General features: G+C 37.1%; 1 protein-coding gene across 7 annotated transcripts in view; it reads left to right on the forward strand.

The window, feature by feature from the left end:
• ARHGEF9 (Cdc42 guanine nucleotide exchange factor (GEF) 9) overlaps positions 1 to 13,110 on the forward strand; it is a 204,287-nt gene that overhangs the window by 88,442 nt on the left and 102,735 nt on the right. For all 7 annotated transcript variants that reach the window (XM_005882609.2, XM_005882611.2, XM_014530266.1 and 4 more), the window contains one exon: positions 10,255 to 10,446. In XM_005882609.2, the coding sequence (XP_005882671.1) occupies positions 10,255 to 10,446 (192 nt within the window). The remainder of the gene's footprint in view (positions 1 to 10,254; positions 10,447 to 13,110) is intronic.

A 13,110-nucleotide genomic window follows, 5' to 3' on the forward strand; every position in this document is an offset into this window, starting at 1 on the left:
ATATATATATATATATATATATATGGTGTGAGGTAGGGGTCCAAGTTCATTCTTTTGCATGTGGATGTAGAGTTGTCCCAGTACCATTTTTTGAAAAAACTATACTCTTCCCCTTGAATTGTCTTCACACATTTGAAATTTATCAACTAGGCATAAATGTAGGAAATATTTCTGGACTCTTATCTATTCCACCGAATTTTATGTTCATTCTTGTGCCAGTACTATACTTTTTTGGTTATTAAGGTTTGTAGTAAGTTTTGAAATCAGAAAATGTGAGTTCTCCAACTTTGTTCTTTTTCAAATCGTTTGGGTTATTCTAACTCTCTCAAATTTTCATATTAAATTTATAATCAGCTTATTAGTTTCTGAAGAAACAAGCTGATCATTTTGATAGGTATTATATACAGTCTTAAAATATGAAATCTTCAAGTCCATGAACATGAAATATATTTCTATTTAGTTAAGTCTTATTTACTTTCTTTCAAAAATGTTCTGCAGACAAGTCTTTTTTTTTTCTTTTAATATATTTTTTATTAATTTTAGAGAGAGGAAGGAAGATGGAGAAATAGAAACATCTACTAGAGAGAAACATCAATTGACTTCCTCCTGCACACCCACAACCCGGGCATGTGCCCTGTCCAGGAATTGAACCGTGACCTCCTGGTTCATAGGTCAAAGCTCAACCACTGATCCACACAGGCTGGGCTGGAGTTATTATCTAGCTTATCTGAAAAACTAGTTGAAACCTCAGTTCGTTCTTATACTTTACAAGGTTGGCTCTGTGTATCTTTTTGGAATATCTCCTGATTCTGTATATTTTATATAATATGGAAAATACCTTTATATATACAAAAAAATTTGAAATACATGTCCATGAAAGACTTTTTTCTTTTATATGCACTAAAAAGGCAAATTTGGATTCCCATAAGCCCTATGTATTTCTTTTTATTTATTTGGTTTTTTTTGCTAAAAGTATTACAAAGGGTATTACATATGTGTCCTTCCTTTCCCCCCGCCCTTGACAATCCCTCTGCAGACAAGTCTTGCATGTCTTTCATTACATGCATTTCTAAGTACATTGTTCTTCCTGATGCTGTTACAATGAGATTGCTTTCTTTTTAAAATTAATTAAATCTACTTGGGGTATATAAAGCTAAAAAGCTTCTGCACAGCAAAAGTAACCATCAACAAAACAAAAAGGCAACTGAATGGGAGGAGATATTTGCAAATAACAATTTCAACAAGGGGTTCATATATATAAAATATATATAAAGTATTCATGCAACTCAATACCAAACAAACAATCCAATTTAAAAAATGGGCAGAGGACCTGAACAGACACTTCTACCAAGAAAACATACAAATGGCCAACAGATATATGAGACGATGCTAAACTTCACTAGCTATTAGGGAGATGCAAATCAAAACTACAATGGGATTGTTTTCTTAATTTCATTTTCTTATTATTCATTAGTAGTGTCTAGAAATATAAGTGACCTTTTATTTATTTCTGTATTATTCTGTTTACATGGTGATTATAAATCTGACAGACTCAAATTCCAAAATAATTTGCAAAGGATTTTAATTTTTTTATTTTATTTTATTGTTGACAGTATACATGTCCCTCATTTCCCCACTTGCCCCCCTCCACCCAGCCCCTCCACTCCAACCTAGGACTTCACCACATTATTGTCTTTGTCCATGGGATATGCATATATGTTCTTTAATTAATCTTTTTCAGTCCTTCCACGATCTTCCTCTCTGACAGTGTCAGTCTGATCCATGTATCTATGCCTCTGGTCCAATTTTGTTTGTCAGCTTATTTTGTTCATTAGATTCCACATATAAGTGAGGTCATGTGGTATTTGTCTTTCTCTGACTGGCTTAAGTCACTTAGCATATTCATTCATGCTGTTGCAAGCAGTAAGAGTTTGTTCTCTTTTATAGCAGTATAATATCCCATTGTGTAGATGTACCACAACTGTTTTTATCCATTCATCTACTGATGGACATGTGTGTTTTAACCAGAGCTTAGCTATTATAAATAACATTGCTATAAACATATAATATGTGATTGACTTTTCAGGATTCTTAGGATATATTCCCAGAAGTGGGATTGCTGGGTCAACTGGGAGATCCATTTTTATTTTTTTATGGAAACTCCATACTGTTTTCCACAGTGGCATCACCAGTCTACATTCTCACCAACAGTGAACTAGAGTTCTGTTACAGTTCCCTTTTTTCCAAATCCTTGCCAGCACTTGTTGCTTGTTGATTTATTGATATTAACAATTTTGGCAGGTGTGAGGTGATACCTCAATGTAGTTTTAATTTGCATCTCTGTGATGATAGGTGATGTTGAGCATTTTTTCATGTGTCTATTGATCATCTGTATGTCTCCCTTGGGGAAGTGTGTATTCAGGTTCCTTACCCATTGTTTAATTGTGTTGTGTGTCTTCCTGATGTTGAGTTGTATAAGTTCATCACATGTATTGGAAATCAACACCTTATCCAATGTATCACTGGCAAATATGTTCTCCCATTCAGTGGGTTCCCTTTTCATTTTGTTGATGGTTTCAAATTACTGCTTAAATTTCATGTCTGAAATTTTTCCTGATTTGAGTTTTGGAAAATTGTATGTATCTAGCAGATATACAAATTGTCCATTTTTCTAAGGTTGGCTAATTTTCTGTGCATAAGCTTTCTAGTTTGATGTAGTCTCATTTGGTTATTTTTCATTTGTTTCCCTTGACCTAGGACAGTGGTCGGCAAAATGCGGCTTGGCAAACTGCGGCTCGCGAGCCACATGCAGCTCTTTGGCCCCTTGAGTGTGGCTCTTCCACAAAATACCGACTTCTGCGCATGGGCCACGAAGTTTTAATCGCACTGTACATGCGCCCCCACACGTGGTTTTTGTGGAAGAACCACACTCAAGGGGCCAAAGAGCCGCATGTGGCTCGTGAGCCACAGTTTGCCGACCACTGACCTAGGAGATATATTGGTGAAAATACTGCTACATGACATGGCTGAAATTTTACTGCCTATGTTTTCTTCTAAGATTTTTAAATTACTGCTTAAATTTCATGTCTGAAATTTTTCCTGATTTGAGTTTTGGAAAATTGTATGTATCTAGCAGATATACAAATTGTCCATTTTTCTAAGGTTGGCTAATTTTCTGTGCATAAGCTTTCTAGTTTGATGTAGTCTCATTTGGTTATTTTTCATTTGTTTCCCTTGACCTAGGACAGTGGTCGGCAAAATGCGGCTTGGCAAACTGCGGCTCGCGAGCCACATGCAGCTCTTTGGCCCCTTGAGTGTGGCTCTTCCACAAAATACCGACTTCTGCGCATGGGCCACGAAGTTTTAATCGCACTGTACATGCGCCCCCACACGTGGTTTTTGTGGAAGAACCACACTCAAGGGGCCAAAGAGCCGCATGTGGCTCGTGAGCCACAGTTTGCCGACCACTGACCTAGGAGATATATTGGTGAAAATACTGCTACATGACATGGCTGAAATTTTACTGCCTATGTTTTCTTCTAAGATTTTTATGGTTTAAAAACTTACATTTAAGTATTTTATCCATTTGAGTTTATTCCTGTGTATGGTGTAAGTTGGTGGTCTTGTTTAATTGTTTCTGTGTACCTGTCCAATTTTCCCAAAGCCATTTATTGAAGAGACTTTCTTGACTCCATTGTATGCTCTTGCCTCCTATGTCAAATATTAATTGACCATAATGGCATGGGTCTATTTCTGGGGTCTCTCTTCTGTCCCATTGATCTATGTACCTGTTCTTGTGTCAATACCAGGCTATTATGATTACACTGACTTTGTAGTAATAGTTCTATATCTGGTATTTTGACCCCTCCAACTTTGTTCTTCTTAATATTACTGAGGCTATTCAGGGTCTTTTTTGGTTCCATACAAATTTTTGGAATATTTGTTATAGAACTGTGACATATGCTGTTGGTATTTTTAATAGGGATTGCATAGAATCTATCTATTACTTTGGGTTGTATGGACATTTGAATGATGCTAATTCTTCCAATCCATGAACACTGCATATGATTCCACTTGTTTGTATCTTATTCTATTACTTTTTTCAATGTCCTATAGTTTTCCATTTACAGGTCTTTTATATCCTTGGTTAAGTTTATTCCTAGGCACCTTAATTATTTTTTTTGGTGAATGGTTAATGGGATTTTGTTTGTTTGTTTGTTTGTTTTTATTTCTCTTTCTGAGAGTTCCTTATTGGTGTATAAAAATGCCCTTGACTTCTGGATATTAGTTTTGTATCTAGTATATTTTGGTGGATTCTGTAGGGTTTTCTATGTACAGTATCATGCCATTTGCAAATAATGACAGATTTACTTCCTTCTTTCTAATTTGGATGCCTTTTATTTCTTCTTCTTTTCTGATCGCTGTGGCTAGGACTTCCAGTACTATGTTGAATAAGAATGGTGAAAGTGGACATCTCTGTCTTGTTCCTGATCTTAAGTGAAACACTTTTAGTTTTTACCCATTGTGTAAGATGTTGGCTGTAAGTTTGTCTTAGATAGTTTTTTTATGTTTAGGTATGATTACTCTATTCCGTTTTTCTGAGAGTTTTTTTTTAATCAATAATGGGTGTTGGATTTTGTCTAATCCTTTTTCTGCATTTATTGATATGATCATGTGGTTTTTATCCTCCATTTTGTTTATATGATGTATCAAATTTAGTAATTTGCAAATATTGTATCAACCTTCCATTCCAAGAATAAATCCCACTTAGTCATGGTGTATGATCATTTTAATTTATTGCTGGATCAAATTTGCTAATATTTTGTTGAGGATTTTAGCATCTATGTTCATCAGGGATAATAGCCTATAATTTACTTTCTTTGTAGTGTCTTTCTGGTTTGGGAATTACAATAATGCTGGCCTCATTAAAAGAGCATGGAAGTCTTCCTTCCTTTTGAATTTTTTTTTTTTGGAATAGCTTTAGGAAGATAGGTGTTAGTTCTTCCTTGAATATTTGGAAAAATATGCCTGTGTTGCCATCCAGTACAGCACTTTTATTTGCTGGGAGTTCTAAAATTACTGTTTCAATTTCATTAATTGTTATCAGTTCATTCAGGTTTTCTCATTTTTCTTGATTAAGTTTTGGAAGATTATATGTTTCTAGTAATTTGTCTATTTTGCTCAGGTTGACCAATTTGTTGGCAAATTTCTTACAATCCTTTGTATTGCTGTGATGTCAGTTGTTTCCTTGCCTCTTTCATTTCTGATTTTATTTGTTTGATTCCTCTCTGTTTCTTGATGAGTCGGGTTAAAGCTTCATCAATATTGTTTATCTTTTCAAAGAACCAGCTCTTGGTTTCATTGATCTTTTGTATTCCTTTTTAGTTTCTTTGTCATATTTCGGCTCTGATCTTTATTATTTCCTTCCTTCTACTTACTCGCCCTTTGCTTGTTGTTCTTTCTCGAATTATTTTAGGTGTAGGGTTTGATTATTTACTTGATGTTTTTCTTGTTTCTTGTGGTAGGTCTGTAATGCTATGAACTTCCATCTCAGGACTGCCTTCACATTGTGTCATAGATTTGGGGTTTTTGTGTATTTGGTTTCATGAATTTTTTAATTTCTTCCATGATCTCATTGGTAACCTATTTGTTATTTTATAACATACTATTTAGCTTCCATGTGTTTGTATGTTTTAGAGGTTTTTTTTTTATTGTTGTTGATTTCTAGTTTTATGCCATTGTGATCCAAGAAGATGCTTGATATAATTTCAATTCTCTTGAATTTTTAAAGACTTATTTTGTGTAAAAATACAATTGACTTTTTAAAAATATATTTTATTAATTTCTTACAGAGAGGAAGGGAGAGGGATAGAGAGTTAGAAACATCCATGAGAGAGAAACATTGATCAGCTGCCTCCTGCACACCCCCCACTGGGGATGTGCCCGCAACCAAGGTACATGCCCTTGACTGGAATCAAACCCGGGACCCTTCAGTCCGCTGGCCCATGCTCTACTCACTGAGCCAAACCAGTTAGGGTTACAATTGACTTTTTATGTTGTTCTTGTATCCTGCAACATTGCTGAACTTGTTTATTTGTTATAACAGGGTTTTTTATGTGTGGATTTCTTAATTTTATATATACTATTATGTCATATGTGAATGGCTTTAGTTTTTCTTTCTAATCTAAATGTGTTTTTCCCTCCAATATTTCTGTCCAGTACCTTTAGTACAAATGTTGCATGGAAGTGATGTTTGTTCATGATCATAGGATGAAAGCATTCAGTCTTTCACCATTAAGTGTGCTGTTAACTATGGGTTTTTCACAAATTGCCATCATCAGTTTTCAACAGTTCTGTACTATGCCTAGTTTCTTAGGTGTTTTTTAATTGATGTTAATTATTCTTTAAATATTTGGTAGAATTCATTAGTGATGCCATCTGGTCTGATCCAGATGGGAAGTTTTTGAATAATAGTCTGATCTTTTTATCCAAATTTTCCTTTTCTTCCTCAGTCAGTTTCTGTCATTCTAGAATTTTTTCCATTTCATCAGGTTATCTAATTTATTGGCATATACTTGTTTATAATGTCCCCTTTAATCCCTTTTATTTATTTTAGATTAGTAGTAATATTTCCTCTTTTATTCTTGATTTTGATAATTTGAGATCTCTCTATTACATTTTAACTTTTTTAAGAAGCAAATGTAATCCTGAATCTACTGTGTAATTTAAAAAAAAACAAAAGAGGGAAAAAAAGGAGAAATTGAAGATACATACAAAATACAAAGCCTTATCAAAATTGGGATCTGGGCATGCTGCTAGCTCTCCGCCTGTTATTTCTCCTTTATCAACTTCAGTTTCTTCATCAGGAAGTTGTGATATTGGTTAATAATTATTTAAGTCTTTGAAAGCATGTGGACTATATTATTTCCATGTTTGAGCATGGGATTAAGGACCATAGTTTGGAGTATTTGAGAATAGACAGTAGACCAGTTTGGAAGGAGCCCAGAATTCCTAAAAGGCACAGTTGAAGGTGAGAAAGGAAATGCAGATTGAAGCCGGATTATGGTAATATTTGAATTCCATGGTAAGAGATTTGGATTTGGCAATGGGCAGCTAATAAGTATATGGAGGTGTGAGAGTAGCCAATCAAAGTGATAATCAAAGAAATTGGTGTGGGGGAAGGATTGGAGCTGGGAATCACCCACGGAAATCACTTAGGGAATGGGGGCCATGACAGTAAGAATGGAAAAGTAAGAGATGATGACCAGAGATCTTCTATGTTTTGAAAAGTACTCCCTGAAACTAAGGGAGACGGGAGTAGTTAGTTCTCTTGCTCATTCCCTTGTTTCTCATAGTTATTGGTTAAGCACAAACTAGGTCCAAAATAGGCATTTATTAAGTTGAATTGCACTAACCAAGCCTTGTTAGAGCACAATGAAGGCTGCAGAAAATAATCTTCAGGTACTCTGAGAGGGCTTCCAGGAAAGCCTTCCATCTTGCCAGGCTCTGAGCATTGTCTGTCTTCTTTCTTGTCACCGAGGAGCCCATGTGTGCCAATTGCAGTGTTAATGTATAACATTTTTGAAAAAGTACACAGGTATACATTAGCTTGCATAGTGTGTTGGTGAGAGAGTTGATAATTGTACCCACGGAAGATGAAGTCTTGTGCTGATCTGTGTCAATGTACTTTGACATACAAGCAGACAAGACCTTCATCACACAGAACAGGGAAACTCTCAACAGCAAGGGATTGAGAGTTTTCTACCAAAACGTCATTGTCTCAGGCCCAGGGGATTTTTTTGTGGGACCCTGGGCTTAGGGGCACAGTAATCAGGCCTTACATGCTACCTTTTTGCAAATTAAAATAATTTCCCCTCAAATGTCAGCTACACAGTGGGCAGAGATTTTTGTCTCTTTTGTTACTGCTTTATCTCCATTATCTGGTATATATTAAGCATTGAACATAGATTTAATGAATGAATGAATCTACTAGTCATTCTTTTGGATTAAGGTAGCATCTTTCCCTAAGTAGTGGGCTTATGGGGTTGCTTCAGTATAATAGATAAAGGTCTTGTCTTCTCAGAAGCTCCTTATGAAGAGTCCTGCCATCCATGCCTTTAGTTCTTGCCAGAAGGGGCTCCTCCACCAAATTTTGTGCAAGAAATCTGCATCCACCTAGTTGTAGTTGCCTTCTTGCCCTTTCATTGTTATCTGAAGTATTACTTGAACCTAAATTTGGTTCTGTCTTGACCTGACTTTCCAACCCACCCACTCCCACCGATATTCTGTGCTCCTTCCCACTCGAGTTGTTTCAAAGAGTCATCTCATTTCAGCCATCTGAAAGCCAACATTTTGTTTTGATTTGACTGTCTTACTCCTGAGAAGAAAAGAAAGGTTTTTTATCTCTTGAAGGCCTGCCTATTGTATTCTTTTCATAGCAGGGATTAGCTTGCTTTATGAGAAGCTGGAAAAGCTAATAGATTATTAGAAAATGATGTTTTTATTGGTAAAGATAGACAGGTTTATGATGTGTTTGTTTCAAGGCCTTAGAATCACTTTTTTAAAAACAGATCTGTTCCTTAATTAGTCATCCTTCATCACTGCCTATTTATTGTATCAAGGGACAGCTATTAGCACATCAAAGACACAAAGCTGACCTTTGTAAGATGTAGAAAGATTTTAAATACATCATTTGCAGAGGGTGATAGGTTCTGGGTAGACACACATTTTTGCACATTTGGCTGTGTATGCAAAATGCATTAAAATGGATTGAGCTCTTACTATATACCAACCACTGTGGTAAATAAGTAGACTATATGCTGGTGACATTTCTAGGTTCAGTGGGTGGTAACCATGCTCTCCAAGCTCTGTGAGGCAAAGGGAGAGGAGAATACACAGAGGTGGGAAGGAACTACTGTCCCTCTGGCTTCATCTCAAAGCTTCTGTACCCCTAAATCCACCCACCAACATACATTTTTTGTTGTCAGAAATAGGGATGCATTCAAATTGCTTTATCTTAGCTTCTTGAGGCAGGAATGTAGAAAAACCAGGGGTGGGATATGGGAGGGAAAGATGAATAGTTGAATAAATTTGTAGAGACACCTGACAAGCTCTTTGGCTAATTATCCTAGCAGATCTTGCCACTCGTCTTAGGGTACCACCCTTCCTTTTTTCCATGCCCCCTAGTTTTCTTTCTTCCTAGGAGTAGGGTGAAATGAGCCATTTCCATGAGTTAATTAATCCAAGATCAAGAAATACCTTATTAAGCCTCCCCAACAGTTTTTTTCTGCATTCCTTTGCTTCATGATTTGGAATGGATTGTCTGAACCTCTACCAATTGTATCCAATTTTGATGAGTCTTATATTTCTAAGCTCACCTTGTCTCAATCCCTTCTCTACTCCTTTTCCGTCTCTCTTAGAGATAGAGGTAAAAGGAGCTAGCACAGTAGTTTAGACCAAAAACTCTGGAGCCAAACTGCCTGGCTTCTATCCCAGCTCTTCTGCTTCCTAACTTTGTGACTTGGGATGAAATCCCTAACTTTTTAAGGCTCAGTTTCCTCTTCTGTGAAATGGTGATAATAATGGTACCTGTCTAGCAGAACTGAATAATACAGTTCACTGAAAACTCTCAACAGAGGGGCTGGTATATAGTAAGTGCTCAATAAACAGCTGTTGCTATTATGTGGTACAAGGACATTATGACATCTCCATTCCAACCTTGAGGAAGTACAGATATTTGCATATCCCAAGAATTTCACAGTCAAATTTTAATGATTTATATGTGCAGGCTTTGAGGAAAATCAACACCGAAGGCCCTGATTTGGATATGCCCACTCTAGTTTCTAACTTTGATTTCCATACTCATAAGTGTTTAACAATAATCCAGCCATGGCACCTCATATGTATAGCTTAATCCTTTTTTATTTTGATGCAACTATTCTCCCTAATATGCCCCACTATGTCTTCTGATTGTCATTGCTCTTCTCTCCTCTGAAATCATTTTAGCTAAGAAGTCTCTGAAGATGATTTCCCCATCTTTCATTTTACAGATGATAGGTCACCAGAGGCCAAGAGAAAATTAGTCTCATTCCAAGGGTCAACAAGTCACCCTGGAGCCAGACCTGGCATGCAGTTTACAGGGGCCTCTGAAGGTTCTCTGAATACCTGAAGAATTTAGTTTATCCTTTTTTATACTTGTTTGAAAACTTCTCAAAGAGGGAAGTTAATCCTTTCTTTCTCTGCCTTCTTCCACAGCTCTGGGTGAACCAGGAGGATGGGGTAGAGGAAGGGCCCAGTGACGTTCAGAATGGGCACCTGGACCCCAACTCAGACTGTCTCTGTCTGGGCCGGCCACTACAGAACCGAGATCAGATGCGGGCCAATGTCATCAATGAAATCATGAGCACTGAGCGTCATTATATCAAGCACCTCAAAGACATTTGTGAGGTAGGTTCAGCTATAATAGTGCTTGTGGTGGCACTTAGGGTGAAATAGAGTTCACTTCCATGAAGAAACAACAACTCCCTGGGCCCTACCTGTGACAGTTGAAGATGTTGGAAAGAGCACCTTGACTGGTTTCCTAAATTTTGTTTGTGAGAAACTGATTCTTTGGGGCTGCTCAGTCTCTCTCTCTTTCTCTCTCTCTCTCTCTCTCTCTCTCTCTCTCTCTCTCTCTCTCTGTCTCTCTTTTCTATTTGTTCATGGGTATTTTTTAAAAAGTCTTTATTATTGAAAGTATAACATATGTCCTTCTCCACCCCATTGTCCTCTCCCAGCCTGCTCCTGCCCACCAACCCGGCCTTCACCACCCTCCTTGCCCAATTGTCTGTGTCCATTGGTTATGCTTATATGCATACAAGTTCTTTGGTTGATCTCTTACCCCCCACATCCATCCCCCAGTCCACATTCCCCTGCCTTCCCTCTAATGTTTGACAGTCTGTTCCATGGTTCTATGTCTCTAGATTTAGTTTATGTTGTTCATTATAATCCACAAATGAGTGAGATCATGTGATACTTATCCTTCTCTGACTGGCATATTTTGCTTAGCATAATGCTCTCAAGGTCCATTCATGCTGTTGTAAATGGTAAGAGTTCTTTCTTTTTTACAGCAGTGTAGCATTCCATTGTGTAGATGTGGCACTGTTTTTTAGTCCACTCCTCTTCTGATGGGCACTTAGGCTGTTTCCAAATCTTAGCTATTGTAAATTGCACTGCTATGATCATAGGGGTGCATATAGCCTTTCTGATTGGTGTTTCTGTTTTCTTGGAATATATTCCTAGAAGTGGGATTACTGGGTCAAATGGGAGTTCCATTTTTAATTTTTTGAGGAAACACCACACTGTTTTCCACAAAGGCTGCACCAGTCTGCATTCCCACCAGCAGTGTATGAGAGTTCCCCTTTCTCCGCTATTTGTTCATGGGTATTTTTAAAAATTCAGCATTTCTTGTTTGTTGATTTGTTGATGATAGCCATTCTGACATGTGTGAGATGGTACCTCATAGTGGTTTTGATTTGCATCTCTTGGATAATTAGTGACTTTGAACATTTTTTCATATGCCTCTTGGACTTCTGTATGTCCACTTTTGAAAAGTGTCTATTTAGGTCCTTTGCCCATTTTTTTTTATTGAGTTGTTTATCCAGCCAACCCATGCAAAGCTTTTGTTGGCAATCTGCCAGTTATGTACTTCTTAATTATACTTGGTGCTAAAGTTAAGAGTTTAAGTGGGAAATATCTCTTTGTCCTACCTTGAAATCATAGGTATCAAAGGAAGTCTTTTAAAATTTTTAATATTTTAAACTATAGTTTACATTCAATATTATTTTATCTTAGTTTCAGGTGTACAGCACAGTGGTTAGATAATCATTTACTTTACAAGGCATTCCCCAGATATTTCTAGTTCCCAACTTGCACCATACATAGTTATCACAATATTGTTCACTATATTTCCTACGCTGTATTTTACATCCCCATGACAATTTTTGTAACCACCAATCTTTAGTTCTCAATGCCTTCACTTTTTTTCACCCAATCCTCTAACTCTCTCTCCTTTTGGCAACCATCAGTCTGTTCTCTATATTTACAAATCTGTTTCTGTTTTGTTTGTTCATTTATTTTGTTCTTTAGATTTCCACAAATAAGTGAAATGTGGTATTTGTCTTTCTGTGACTGACTTATTTCACTTGTCATACTACCCTCTAGGTCCATCCATGATGTTGCAAAAGAAAGGTTTAACTAGAGCAAAAGAAGGGTAGAGAAAGTTGTTTCTATACGGGCCAGAAGAGAGTATTTTAGCCCAGGATGTGTTACCTCTAAACCAAAAGCTGTGAGCAGAAATATGGTTTATCAGAAGGAACATCAGACTCAGAATTGGAAGTCCCTCTTCAGGTCTCAGCTTCGTCACTGGGTAACATCAGGTGAATCTTCTCCCTCGTGGGCCTTGTTCCCCAACTCTAAAATGAGGGTATTAGAAGAGTTGCTTTTTTAAGTGCTATCTGGATCTTACTTTCTCTGGTTCTGTGTGATCTAGATATGCTCTCACTAGAGAAAGCTCTGGAAGTGATCCAGGTTACTTCTGCATTTCTTTCTTTCTTTCTTTTTTTTTCAGTCCAGTGGTGCCTTGCTTTTATTCGGCCAGTTGTCCAATTTAGATGGAATCTCCAGCTGTTGTTTTTTCCCCTCTTTATTGAATAAGATATTACAAATGTGTCCTTATCCCCCCAATGTCCCCTCATCCCCCAAACCCTGCCCTCACCCTCACCCCCTGTTATCCACATCCATCGCTTATGCTTATATGCATGCATACAAGTCCTTTGGTTGATCTTTCCCCCTCACCCCACCCTCCCCTGCTTTCCCTCTGAGTTTTGAGCATCTGATCGATGCTTCTCTGTCTGTACATCTGTTTTTGTTCATCAGTTTACGTTGTTCATTATAATCCACAAATGAATGAGAGCATGTGATATTTATGTTTCTCTGACTGACTTATTTCACTTAGCATAATGCTCTCCAGCTCCATCCATGCTGTTGCAAATGGAAGGAGTTCCTTCCTTTTTACAGCTGCATAGTATTTCATTGTGTAGATGTGCCAAAGTTTTTTAATCCATTCATCTG

The sequence above is a fragment of the Myotis brandtii genome, unplaced genomic scaffold, assembly GCF_000412655.1.
Source record: "Myotis brandtii unplaced genomic scaffold, ASM41265v1 scaffold73, whole genome shotgun sequence".
In the NCBI taxonomy this organism is placed as follows: Eukaryota; Metazoa; Chordata; class Mammalia; order Chiroptera; family Vespertilionidae; genus Myotis; species Myotis brandtii.